This window comes from Gekko japonicus, unplaced genomic scaffold (genome assembly GCF_001447785.1).
Source record: "Gekko japonicus isolate JY-2015 unplaced genomic scaffold, Gekko_japonicus_V1.1 scaffold1876, whole genome shotgun sequence".
Taxonomy (NCBI): Eukaryota; Metazoa; Chordata; class Lepidosauria; order Squamata; family Gekkonidae; genus Gekko; species Gekko japonicus.
The window spans coordinates 313,816-328,169 of NW_015169836.1; the positions used below are offsets into that span (position 1 = coordinate 313,816).

At 40.4% G+C, this 14,354-nt stretch overlaps 1 protein-coding gene across 1 annotated transcript in view; it reads right to left on the minus strand.

Annotated features, from left to right (window-relative positions):
• XPR1 (xenotropic and polytropic retrovirus receptor 1) overlaps positions 1-13,800 on the minus strand; it is a 137,767-nt gene extending 123,967 nt beyond the window's left edge. Inside the window, 1 exon segment of the mRNA XM_015417299.1 lies at positions 13,753-13,800. Within this exon segment, the coding sequence (XP_015272785.1) occupies positions 13,753-13,792 (40 nt within the window). The 5' untranslated portion in view covers positions 13,793-13,800.
• Positions 13,801-14,354: the final 554 nt, after the last annotated feature.

Here is a 14,354-nt window from a genome sequence, read left to right on the forward strand (position 1 = left end):
TAAGGGTGGTTTCATTACAGCAATCGGCAAAGAAGAGGAGAAGTAGAGAATCGGTTGGATCTATCTAGTACTTGGATCTATCTAGTACTTGGATATAATTGGAGTAAGACAATTGGTCCTGCTTACTTGGAAACAACCCTATGGGGTGCATATTAAGTTATAGGAGACCACGCCCAAATTAGAGTTGGAATACTCCACCTACTTATACCTTTAAAAGTTAATGAAGATACTACCAGCTGCAATTAATATGGCTTTATAAAATTGTCCCTAGCAGGCTGGACTTTGAGGCATTTGGTCCTGTTTCACAGAAGCAACCTTACTGGTGCATACTAAAGGAGACCTAGCCCATAGTGAGTATTGGCAACCTTGGGGTCCTTATTATTCTAAGTATTTATATATACTAAGGAGTTACTCTCTTTTGCAGAGAAATTGAATGACATCATCTGTTAGGAAACTGGTAGGAGACTGCCTATATTGGTAAGATACATGAGACCTTGTGTAACAGTTTGTAAGCATGTTTCTAAAGCTACATTGTTATTAAGCATTGCTGCATGCTACACTTGTACTTTACAATTCCATGTTCCTGAAGAAGGACCAGGAGTTTGAAACACTCAATTACCTAGGAAAAGTGTTGAAGAAATCTTCTCGGGACTTGACTGTTTCCTTTTATTATTGAGGTTGTTTTACTCCCATATGTTATTGATGTGGCTTATCTTATGCTTCTTTTCACTGTATTAAAGTCTCTTTTTGTACTTTTTTACTTGCGGGCTTTTCAGCTCACAGTTGTTGTTTTTTGATGTTTGTGGCTCCATTTGACTATGACCATTTGACTGTATTCTGGCTCTCCAACAGATCTTGCCACTATACAGTCAGATCAGCCTTGAAAATGGGGATAAAAGTCACTGGGCTTGGAATAGAATTTACCAGTTTAGTTGGTTTTAGTGCCTTATGGGTAACAAATTATAACCCGTTACACGCATATCAGGGTAACTGGGATTTAGTGCATTTCTAGTGTGCAATCACAAAAGGCCTATTATACCATGGTTCTTCCTTCATGCAAAACAGCCACATTTAACTTACTATGTTGGAATCCAGTAGCATCTTTAAGACCAACAAACGTTTATTCAAGGTATAAGCTTTCATGTACAAGCAGATAGGTGAGCTAGCTAGCAGACAAAGACATTTTATGGTGTAGCAGCAGCTATATTCCACCAAACAGTGAAATGTGGGTAGGATAAAGGGTTATAGATTCGATTTTACACGATGTATAAGTTTTAAGATAATCTGCAAAGGGCTGAACTTCATTTTAAACCAGATTTTTTAAAAGGACTTCCTACAGCCAACATTCTCAGCATTCACAAAAGTTGTTAAAATCCAACTTTCATTGTTAAGTGTTCTCCATCAGCATCTCTGTTTACACCTATAAGGGAATAACTTCCACATTAGATGACAGATTTGTTACTAGAATTATAAACGGGTCAAATTTCAACAGAAATGGATCCTCTTCAGCAACTTAGCTATATTTTAGGACAAAGTAGTCAGTATAACATGATACTAAAACAATCTATTCTGAGGGTGATGATGAAATTCACTAGAACCAAAAATAGTCACTTTTAATATTACTAGGTCTCATCATCAAACCTTGTTTATACTCATGAGTGGAAAACAAGCACCACTTCAACTAAGAAATATATCAAATTTAGTAACGGACAGCCAACAACACTACTAGATGCATAATATCATGGATGCATGAAACTGAAATCAAAGCCAGTCAAGCAAAAGTGGTGCTGAGCATTATTTTTTTTTCCAGCACGGCTGGATGACGGCCATAATCCAAACTCTTGGCAGGCTCCAATTATGCACAGGCTGAAAAACCCAGATGCCCTTCTCTGTAATGATCTCACATTTACCTTTCACACTGTTGGGAGGCATAAGGACTGGAACACTGGTGGCTTCATCACTCATGGTGTTCAGACACAGCCAGTGTAAGCGAGCTACAGCAGAAGTAAGCAGAATCCAGATTCAACGAATTTCAACAGGTGCCAATATACAGTTTGTTACAGTTTAAGCAACTCTTAAAACTTCCTATCCTAAGTGGTGTTTTGACTTACAGGAAAACAAAAAGAACTCACTTCCTGTCCACAGCAAACACTGCAAACCTTTAAAGTGTGAGACATGGAAGTGGATCAGGATCTCACTACTACCTGTGTTTTTAAGAGAGAAGGCAAGTGCACCTACCTATTAAAAGTGTATGCCATGCCCTGTTCATAAAGAAGGAAATCTTATTTTTTAATCAAGCCTTCTTTGTTCAAACAAACATTTGGTGATTCATGCACTGCTTAGCATTTCAAAACAGGGCAACAACTTTTATCCCATCTCACAAACCAGTGTTTTGTCTTCAATATCTGAAATACTGTGGCACAGGAACTATCCGCTTGTAATAGGGATGGAGATGCATCCCTTCTACATTTTTCATTGGTTCCTAATACCCCTGGGGGAGGGGATGGTTAGAGGAGAAACAATTCAACTGACTGATCATATATCAAATCCAGGGTGCTCTTCACAGAGCTCACAGTAGTTTTTGGAAGTAAATGCAAGGCCAATTTGCAGTCTTTTCTCACACTGCACACTTTTCAAAATGCAAAATGTATAATGTGGAGATACTTCTCAACAGTTTTGAAGGCTGATGTATTCTTACACCAACATTTTTGAAGGAGACACCCAGAGAGCAAGTACTCTGTTATTTCTCTTCAGTACTGGGATTTGTTAGCAGACAGACTGAATGCCAACATCACACAGCGAGTTCTCTTCACACAGAGAGTATCTGGCAGGACCACATCCCTGGTCAGGCACTACCTGCCCTGTTTTAAGCGTCAGGACCACAAACATATACAAAAACGAGAGAACTGTAAGCTTGAAGCTGTGGCTTTAATGTCTGTAAGAGAACTCAGTTTTGATCCTGAAACCTTTATACCATTTGAAGACTGCTGAAGAGTTCAGAAAACCCCCAGCAGTGCTGTCGACAAAGTTCGCAAAGTTCTCATACAAATGTGTGTTAAGAGAGCATATACCCTCAAATTCTTGCTGTTTGTAAGAGATGCATACTTTGAACAACTGATATTCTTCAAACCAGGCAGTGCATACTAGCAGCAGCATGCTCAAAACTTGACTGTCACCCTTGACATGTTCTGGAAAACTGTCAATCCTTCCTCTGAAACTGAGTTTTTAAAATGCCACTTTGATTTACAGAACAGATCTGCAGTCCAGTGTTCTAATTACCATGGAAGCGTGGCATGCTTGCTCAAGCAGCACGCTGCCACTTACCCACCCCCAGCACTGCAGTTCCTCAAAAGCATTGCAAGAATATGCACATGCCAAAGCAGAACTCACAAAGACAGTGGTGGTCTTTATTGTTTGAGGAGGAGCTGATAGTTAGCATCCCAATAAAAGTAAAGTTGACTGGGTTTTGATCATTTCTAGTATCTAATGCTTCTACTACTACTGAGCTACAATCAGTCTTACAAGAGGAGACACACACACAGCTTTCTAAAGCAAGGATTCCAGGAAGCCCTTTAGTGTTCCCAACTATTAAGGCAAGAGCTAGACTGCAGGTGCAGTTAGTTTTCCATACCATGGAGATGAACACCAGCTTCCTCTGCTTAACACTAAGTTCCAACACAGACCCCCAGAGAAGCTTTAAGAGCAAAGCTTAGATTAGTTTCAAGCAAAATGCCCAATGCCAGATCGGGCAAAGTGTTCACAGGGGCTCTTATGGTTGGACAAGGAGCACTTGTCACCAGCTATGTGGTATAAGCATTTGGCCCATGTTGACCTTTCTGCACCTCACTTTGGAACACTTCTATAAACTGGAATAGTGACTAATTTCAGTAAGATCATTTAAAAAGAAATCTGTCCTTTTCCTTATTTATAGACTTCAGCACTTGATGTTCCTCACATGTACAGCATTATGGACAGCATATATTTCAATGCAGTTAAGTCTTCACTACTGCAAACCAGGCTAGAGTGCATCGTGCTGGTGAGAAATACTCAAACACCCAAAACAGTTCCTTCCAACCAACCAACAACATATCGGAGCAGAAATCCCTGCAAAGATCTGAGCCTACACATATAAAGCTAATTACACAGAACACAACAATGGCTCATCAGAGTTACTGATTGCTTCCCTTGTTACAGTCCCTTTTGCTACTCAATTGCTCATCAGGCAGTATTCAGATTCAAGAACAACATCCTATGACAATAATATGTGAACTGAACTCAACTCCACGAGGTCATGGAAGATTTATTCTCTTCCAGTGACAAAACGCTCCTTTGCTATTGGCATCAATGTGCTCATGTCCAAAGATTCATCACAATTATTAACTGTCTACATCAGACAAAGTGCCCATGTAGCCCAATAAATTGTTTCCAACTGTAGCCAGCCAGATCCCTCTGGGAAGCACATGTGCAGGCGCAGGCAGCCCACAGGTACCCCTAATAACTGTCCCCAGAATCCAGTAGCATACCTCCTCTCAACAGCATCACTCAGTTTTCATCACTAATTGCTGGATAGATCTGCCTTTGATGAATAAAAACTAGCAGTCCTCACTAGATTTTTACAGATTAAGATTCTCCCTTGGCACCTGAAACTAATTCCTTGGCTAGAACTGAAGAACATGCTTCTATGTAGAAATTGCTTCTGGCCAGAGAAACCATTTATGTGACTGCAAAAGTGCCATAAAAAAGGGAATATCATTTGTTCAGATTTAATTATTGTGGACTGCACTTGCAAATTTTCTACACCGCCACTCAAGAGTGCAAACGCAACTGTAAGGTATAAAAAATTTAGATGTATTTCTAATTAAATTAATCTGACTTTGCCATTCCACTCATCAAACATAAAATGGGCCTAATACCACAAAGCCAAATATATGACTTATTCTCCATGTGTTCCTGTTTATTTTAAAAATATTTAATCATCAAACTAGCTATCCAAATGCTTTTCTTGGCAGCCTTCCTGCAATAGCCACCACACAATGCAACCTTTAAGCAGATTAGCAAAATGAAACTGGTATCAATGTCAAAGAGCCTCATAGTAGAATTCAGTTTGTTTGCTTTTCATCACATTATAAACAGCCTGGGTTTCAAAAGTCAATAAATATTTACAACTGGCCAAACAAGATGACCATTTTGCTTTCCTCCCCACCATTCAAAGAAAAAGAAAAGAACAAAAGTGTACATTTGACACCGACCAAACCATGGGTGTGTCAGAATTATATTTTTAAAAATTACCACAAAGGAACCTATAACCCATTCAGAGAGATGCGGGGCAGAAAACTGTTTGTGGAAAGTTCTACACGGTGTTTAATTTTTCCCCACAGAAAATTTTCCGTTTCTAATTTTTCCATTGTTTCATAACAATTACTGAATGTCACTATCAATGCAGAATTAGTTATGCTTGGCATTTTCAAAGATGTAATTAATGCTTTTATTGATTTCTAAAGCCAACATTTTTTTAAAAAAAAAGCAAGTTATGAATCTGCATAAGCTGGCTGTGCAGGTTAAATCAGAGCTAACCCTAAAACTTGTGTTTTTCTGATGTGTTTGTATGTGGGGGGGCGGGGATTAAGCCTCCGTTCATAACCCCAGCAAACTATTTGCCCCAGTACAGCATGCAAAGGGCTAGAACAGAACCTCTCCCTACATGGGAGACTGTTAAGCAGTTAACATTCCCCACCTGCTGTCTTAAATGCTACAGCACATTTTGCCACCTCCACATTCTACCACTTCCTTCTGCTGCAAAGTGTAGGCTAGGCTTTAGGCCCATGCTTCCAAATATACACCAGGACTCTCTCGATTTCATTTTCTAACTTTGGATGCAGCATGAGGAGTTAAGGACACTCAAGGATCATGCTGCTGCCCCTGCTTTCAAGAGATAACAAAACATTAGAGACCTGCACCCATATCTTCCATTGTCTTTAAACTTCTCAAAATAGCAGGGGTTTGTGAGTATGTGTGTCGGATTGAAACTGTGGTGCTGCCTGAGGGAGAAGGAGTTAATCCTTTCCTCTGCCAAGGTAAAGTGCCCCCCACTTGCCTTTAAAAGTCCACCTCACAGAGCACACATGCCCCCCCTCATTTATTTACATTATTTATAGTTGCGGTTCTCACTGGGACTCAAGCCACTCAAGGCAGATTACCCTTCCTATTCTCCAGCCCTCATGAGCAGAACCTCCCTGCAAGAGGCCATGAGTGGCAACCTCCAGCTCTTACACTAGACTGGTATAGGCCAGCTGCTCCCCCCCAGCCCCAGACCAATGACCAACTGAGCACGCAGCTAGGGAGCCTCAAGAAGACCAGTCCCCTCATGTACTTGGATACTGTGTTCTGTGTTTCCCTTCAGAAAAATTATCTATTCTTCATTTGTATTATGTTTAATTGATGATTTCCAGGTGCTAGTTCCACACTTTTAGCATGGTTCTATTGGTGGCCACCTTGGGAACCACCCAAATAAGAGGAAGGGCCCAATTTTTAAAGAAGGAAAGGACTCTCATTGAAACTAAAAACAGAACAAAAAGTGACACTGGCTAAAAAAAACCCAATGTAAGATCAGTAAGAAAAACTAAAGAAAAGACACACAGCGGCAGAGCCAGCCATAGTCACTGCTGCATCTAACAAACAAAGTTAAAACCTACTAATTTAATAGCATGCAAATGTGTAGGTTGGAGAAAGAAGATAAGGTTCCTTCTCTGGGATCTGCTGCCTTAAGGAGCTGTTCCATGCTACAAATGACTCTGCACAATGAGTCTCAAGAGAAACCTGTCAAAAAACATACAGACCTGCTGCTCAATGGCCTTATTTCTCACGCATCAACACCGTAACCACAGACAAAACAAAATGCAAAAAAGTAAACATGGATTTACATGCAAGATTTTTTAAAATGTGAGTTTAAGGGTAGGGGTAGGAAAAGAATCACAAATATGGCAGATTTTTTTTAAAAAAAAATCAAACTGAAAACTCGGCTCTCAAGAAATCCATCAGGCTTCAGTGATGGTGAAGCTCATTTGGAAAAAAACAGTGGGATATATTCTCCTTGAGTCAAAAGCGCATTGCAAATGAGCACAACACCCTTTGAAAATGGAAATGCAAACACATAATCAAAAACTGCATCCCCTCCAGCACAGGTATTGAGGTCACCTTCACAGGCACCATCTTATATACTTCTTTGCCTTTCTTTTTCCTTCTCTTTGAGCACATTTCTACAATGATGTTTGGAAGTAAACTGGGAACAGGGTGGTAAAGCCATCTTCATTTAATAAAAAGACCCTGGTTGTTGTTTTTAAAGCCAAAGGAAAGAGACACTAAATGAAGAGAATAGCAGAAAAATGCCAAATATGACCACCACTGAAGTTTGTATGTACTGAGCGATGATTACAAAATTTAGTGTTATCTGAGAGCAAACTCCAAAGGACAGTTCACCTTTTTTCCCCTTTAAGACCATTTTAAAACATTCAATACCACCCCATTTTGAGTAGCAAAGATTCTGGGGAAAATATCCAGCTTGAACTCTGGCCATTCAAGCAGATAATCAGAATGAATAATTTACAGGCATGCTTTAATCTTCACTGTCACTGAGAAGAGCTGAATTCTAAGGAGCTTTGGGAGATACCAATAAAATCTGCTAACCAAGTAGAACTAATCAGTCAGCATCCAGCAACCCCACTTGCTGAGGGACAAAACAGCAAAATATCATTTGTTTTGAAAGAATGAGACATCACTCTTTTTTTCCAGAGCCATTTGTACCTCCAAGGAAAACTTATGCTGCCATGGAAGCTCACAAACTCACATTCCAACCCTCCTGTCATATAAAACAAAAAGAGCTGCTCTTATAAACATGAGTTCTCAGAGCCAAGTCATTTCACTCACTTTCATTAAATGGTTATGTTGGCTTTCATACAGGACTCACGCATACTCAGAGGAGTCAAGGGACAAAACAGTCTTATTACAGTACCAAACCCCCCAAGCTTGAAAAGGTAGAGGGTGGATTTATGCTAATTTCATTAAGACAGCCTTGGACACCAGAAAATCCCTTAGGAAATGCAGGCAAAGCACCTGCGGCAACAATCACTGCAGGCCATATGGGATCAATGTGTACAAGTGCAGAAGCTAGCTAATGCAGTCAGCTGTGAGTCTTTGTATGTTCTTGCTGATTTGTCTGATACCAAGTAATTGTTCTGTCTAGCCCAGTACTAGCTCAGTGATTCCCCAGCATCACAAGGTCTTTCCCAGCCCATCTGTCAACTCTACATATATTGGAGAGGCCACTGACTTTCTGAAATCCATCACATGTGTTTGGAAAACTTAAGTTTGAAAAATTTAAGAAAACACTAAGGTTGGACAACCTGACCTGGATAGCCCAGGCTAGCCTGATCTCATCAGATATCAGAAGCTAAGCAGGATCGGCACTGGCTAGTATTTGAGTAGGAAACTAGCAAGGAATGCCAGGGTTGTAACATGAAGGCAGGCAATGGCAAACCACCTCTGAATGTCTCTGGCCTTGAAAACCCCACAGAGTCACCATAAGTCAGCAGTGATTTGACAGTGCTTTCCACGACCACAAAACCTGGACAGGATATGGTACCTTTGGATTTTGACTTCATATACCAGCTTTTCTAGACAGTATATATATGGAACAAGGTACTTCAGGTGGCAAAGATATGTTTACTCTTAAGGATCCACATATCTTTGCTGGGGGAAGCCAGTAACAACTGGCCTGGTTATACCTTAACTGACTTAAGTATTTGCCTTCACACAGTAAAACTCATTTTCTAAGCAAAGATCCTGTAGTTACTGATAAGGCAAACTGGTATTCTCAGTACTTCAGCCCAAGCCCAACTTGGATTTCTGCAGGCTACAGTCATGCTTATATTCCTTTGAGCCTAAAGTGAAGCTCAAAGACGTGAAATAATACTTTAAAAAATGCTATCTATACCAGCACAAAGAGACTCAACTTTCTAACTTATACAACAATTAAATATTGATCAGAATTTGCTCTACTAACACACTTTCTTGTAGCTCTCCTGAAAGTCAATGGAAATGCATGTACTCAAACAAGCTGGCTCCTATTCAACACATGGGAATATTTCCTTGGTTTCATATGCGCCTGTCCTTCAGCATCTTTCAGTTCGCAGGTAGAGGTTCCTCAAAGGCCAATAACCACAATACTTTTCATAGGAGACACCAGAAACCGAATCTGAGACCTTATGCACAAACAAACAAACAAACATGTGCCCCATCACTGAGCAAGGACCTATACTTTGGAGAGTGAGGGTGGGAGGATGACAGGAGATTGCATTTTTACAAGAAATGCTAGACAGTACTCAGAGAAAGGCAGTTGCAGAATCACTTAAATTGGAATGATCTTTAAAGAGATGCTAAGAGAACCCTTTGTGTGTTTTTTCAAAAAACAATAAGCTTTAAGAAGTCAAGTATTACGAACCGTGGAAGAACAAGGACAGAGAATTCACAATGCTTGGACTAAGGATGTCACAGAGAATTCAATAGCCAGTCACAATAATAGAGCGAACATTATTGTGAGAGTATGTCAAGTATATCCAGGCTTTACAGCACAGACCCAAGACAACCAGCAAGATGATCTGTTCTTATCCACTTCATTCCATAGACAGATCTCTGTACGGTTTCACTTATTCCAAAGCCAAGACAGTCAGCTTATAAAATTTTTACCCATAAGCTCAGCAACATATAATAGTTTTATGTGCTATTTACCATTAAAGCACGTTTTGACAAAGTTATTTCTTCATCAAAACAAAAGTGGCACACTAACCTAATTTAAGAGTACTGCCCTAACGCCTCCAGTTTTATAATCATGGAATTAGTAACCTCACATTACTTAGTGGAAAAAGTAAAAACGTTACAATTTTTACTTTGGAGCTGTCAAGAACACAAGATGATATAGTTCTAGTTGCCAGCAGGCTGTCATGGTGTAAGTGTTCAAATCTAAGTCATACAAACTTATTAAATCCACATGATAACAAACAACCAATTAGACAAGAAACCCACTGTGTGTATAAAGCAACAATATCACACTTTTTACATTTCTGAAGCACCACTGGCAAGTGTATTCCCACAAAAGACCTGGTTGGGGGTGGATCCTATGACTCTCTTTTCTTCAACAGGGAAAGACTTCCTCCAAAGGAGAATGGCTTTTTCTGACAGAGAAAAGTGTCTTCTGGTATTTTTTGGTAGAAAGAAGTCACAGGAGCCAATCCAATGTTCACCTTTATTCATATAACTGGAATTCCATTTCTGAAAGAAGAAAAGGTCTTGGAGGACTTACTTCACTCTCATATAGACTATCCAACAAGGTGAAAAAGCTGAGAAATAAAGCAGCAAATCACACTTACTAGTACTTCACATATCAAATAATTGTCCCTATCCAGTTTATTTAATACTATGATAGCTACAAGATTTCCTCAGAAACATTAGTGTATTTACTCAGAAAGTGTTGTTACTCAGATCTATTCTATTCTTTGTACTTTTTCTTGCAACTCAAGCAATAAGTTTAAGTTGATTACTTAAAAAGCCAGACAGGTAAATCAATTACATTAAAACACTGCATCCCATCAACAGAAGTGATTTTTCTTCTTTTTCAAGATTCGTAACAAAGGTCGGAATTTGTGAGTTTCTTAAAATTCTACTTTTTAATAAAAGGAAAAAAAGCTATGTTTTAGGAGCTTATCTGGTAAACTCCTGAGGTGGAGGGCACTTGCAGCTTAGGATACCAAGAATGAGTTTTGGCTTAAAATGTGTGACTTCTGGATGCTGTTGCTGCAATTCATAAAGTAGAACAGAATCATTGGGAAACCAAATGTATATTTTAGCAGCCATGACCCTTTCATTCCATTGACAGATGCGAAAACACCAAACACTGATTTTAAAGCGATTTGTGAAAATGCCAGAGTGTTTTTTAAGACTCACATTCCTTTGCTTTTTTAAGAACATAAAGAGCATCTGTTCCAGAAGGCCAGTGTCACTTTCCTAATTAACCAACATGCCTTTTTAAGCTGTGATTAAAGTTTTAGTTGATTAGTCACACCAATCAGTGAAGGATTACAGCCCTATCCTATGTGTAACACTTCATTTTTGCCTTTGCCAGATTTTGTTCTGTCATTCACCCAGCCCTCCCTTTAGCAGAAGTCACTTTGAACATCTGGCCTTTCCACAAGTCCTCCCACGTCTGTGGCATTCAAGGATCTGGCAACTGCTCGACCTGTACTACAGTCCTTACTGAGAAGCTGGAAAGTACCAGACTCAGGGTCAACTCTTACCCACCATCCCCTGAAACCTCAAGTCCAATCCTGATCCACCCATTCTACTCTTGCTTTAGCTGGTGCCAAGATTAGCTATATTTTTATCCCACTTTTCTTCTAAAGCAGCTCACGGGAATCAAAATCTTATAAAATTGAAGTCAGAATTCAATACCAAAGTTCCTTGGGGAAGGGACTTTCAGCTGAGATGGAGTCAAGGAAGGTAGAGGCTTGTCTGGCTGCTCTCTCCCACTGCAGAGACGCCCACCCCAATTTATCTTACCATCAGAAACAGGGTAAGATTGGTACAGTATTAGTACAGCAGTCTATGCAAGGTCACACTTCTGGCACACTCCATCACACCACTCAGTAAAATTCTAGACCTGGCTGTCAGAATGGCATCACACCAAGAGGTGTATGCTTCCACCTTACGATTACCTCATTCTTCTTTTTTACTACCAATGCCTATGAGACAGAGGACCTAGCTAACTCCCATGCCTGGCTTTCTATTTATTTATTTATTTGATTTTTACCCCGCCCTCCCCGCCGAGGCAGGCTCAGGGCGGCTTACATAAGGAAACAATAGATAAAGCAACAATATAAATATCAAATATTAAAACCATTAACATAACGATGGTGATACAGCTGTGATAAAGTGCACATAGAGACATACATTCAGCGGTACCTCCTCTCTCGGCGGGCTCAGGCTGGCAATAAAAGTGGCACAGGGCATAGATGATGAAATGCAGCTCCTTACCTAAATGCCTGGCGGAAGAGCTCCGTTTTCGCAGCCCTGCGGAACTGTGAAAGGTCCCATCAGGGCCCTGATCTCGCCTGGAAGCTCATTCCAGTAGGTTGGAGTTGTACTTTCTACATGTGGTACAAGTCCAATTAAAAATAATATTTTGCATAACCATAGCTTTGCTTACTGCAGTGAGAGCAGCGTGGAATTAGATACTGACCTAGCTCACTAAGCTCCGCTTAAGAGAGCTCTAGGAGGCTGAACTCCTCATGTTAGAGAAACTGAACTACTAAATCTCCCCAGCTCTTGCTGTACTTGGTTCCTTGGTTTACAAACAAGAAAACACTACAGACGGGAAGTTTTAAGAAAAGCTGCCAGAGCATTCAGCAAGTACTAGAGGCCACATTATCTACCCCTCTTTTCTTACATCTTTGTCTCTCTTCTCACCAGGGGTCATTTGGGGGGGGGACACGGGGGGACGCCATCCCCCCGGGTGAGGTGCGGGAGGGCGGGGCCTGGAGCTCCCTGCTGGTGCCCGCTGGAGGTCGCCGCCGGCTGTGGGGAGGACACACTTCCGGTGATGTCAGGGGGTGTGACATATGCTAATGAGTTATGCTAATGAGTCCCCCTAGCTCTTTTTCTACGAAATGACCCCTGCTTCTCACCAAACTGCCCCTTTCCCCTCTCCCCTTTGGAATATACGTTGTTGGTTATATACACCAATTTATTTATTCTCTTCATTGATTTCCATTGCACTAAACAGGCTACATCATACCAACCATAAGTGCAAGAAACTTTTCTTCTAAAGCAGCTCACGGGAGCCCTTGGGGATTAGGGGAACCTTGAGGACAAACTGGCATGCGGGGGTGCTGCAGTGAGGAGGAGGAAGCAGGTGAAATTGGTGGGGGCAATTTCACCCATTTCTCTTTCCTCATTGCAGCACTGCCATGTCATTTTTTCCATACAACTTTCCTGATCCCCAGGGGCTACTGTGGGGAAGGCAGGAAAGATCTGTGTCTCCAAGCAGTTTTGGTCTTGTGGTTCATAGGAGCAACTTTATGCGAACAAGCAAAAACAGCTGGTATATACAAGCTCCTAGGATTATGGAGGGGAAGAAGAGATCCAATGTGGAAGAGCTAACTAAAGCTGTGGTCACACACACTAAATAATCCACTTTCAATGCACTTTCCAACTGGATTTTGCCAGTTCACACAATAAAATCCAGTTGGAAAGTGCACTGTAAGTGGATTGAAAGTGGATTCTTTAGTGTGTGCGACCACAGCCTATCTGATCTAATTCCTTCATACTCAACCATCTGATTTTTTTTAAGAAATCCATAACATAATGGAGAAGTAAAAAGGACTTAGGTACCATCATTTCATTTCTGGACATTCTGTATTTAGTAAAATACTTGTTCTGCAAGTATGCGGTATCACAAATAAGGCAAGAATTTTGCCACACAATCTGAAAACCCCCACAGAGTAATGTAAAAAGCAAACACAAAACTTAAATTGAACCTTGAAAGTACAACATGAAGATAAACTAACGAGCATGGAAGGAAATGAACACATAACAAAGTCACCTCTGTTTAATAAACCAATTAAAGATGACCTTACTCAAAGAGAAGGGGAATCTGGGCAGGGTTTTCAAAGTCCAACAGCTAACAGAAATGTATAGTCCACATACCTTCTATAGAAGGGGCCTGGTCCTGAGCTGCATACAGCATCTCCTTAAAAGCCTGTAAAAAAGGAAGCGGGAGGGGTAATGAGATGTCAGCACAAAACACACTAAGCCATTTTGATAAGACTGTCTTAAAAACTGAGTAGCAATTGAAGTTCTTCTATGAAGACTGTCAGAAGACCCTGGGATGTGAAGTCAAAGCCATTACACTTATAAGCAACATCAAAGTATGAAAGCAGTGCATGCTTACTTGAAGTACTTAGAACAAACAACAGATCTCAGTGTAAAGACACCTTTACTAGGTTTCTAAGATCTTCCGTTTCTAATCTTTTATCCAAGCAAATGTTTAGCAATTGTTACCATTGCAGAATTAGTTGCTGAAAAGACACAACACTATCTCCAATCTTATGCACATACAAGTCATTAAGTTTATTACTACTTTGTGGCAGAAGGAGATGGATTCAATGCACAATGACAGTGTTGCACAGCCAAGGTTTGTAAGGGTCACAACTACCTGGGCCCAAAATTTCTGACAACACACAGAATGGTTTTGCGAAATTAAGTGCCACATTTTGGATTATGAAAAGTGCACAATACAGCTGATTCCA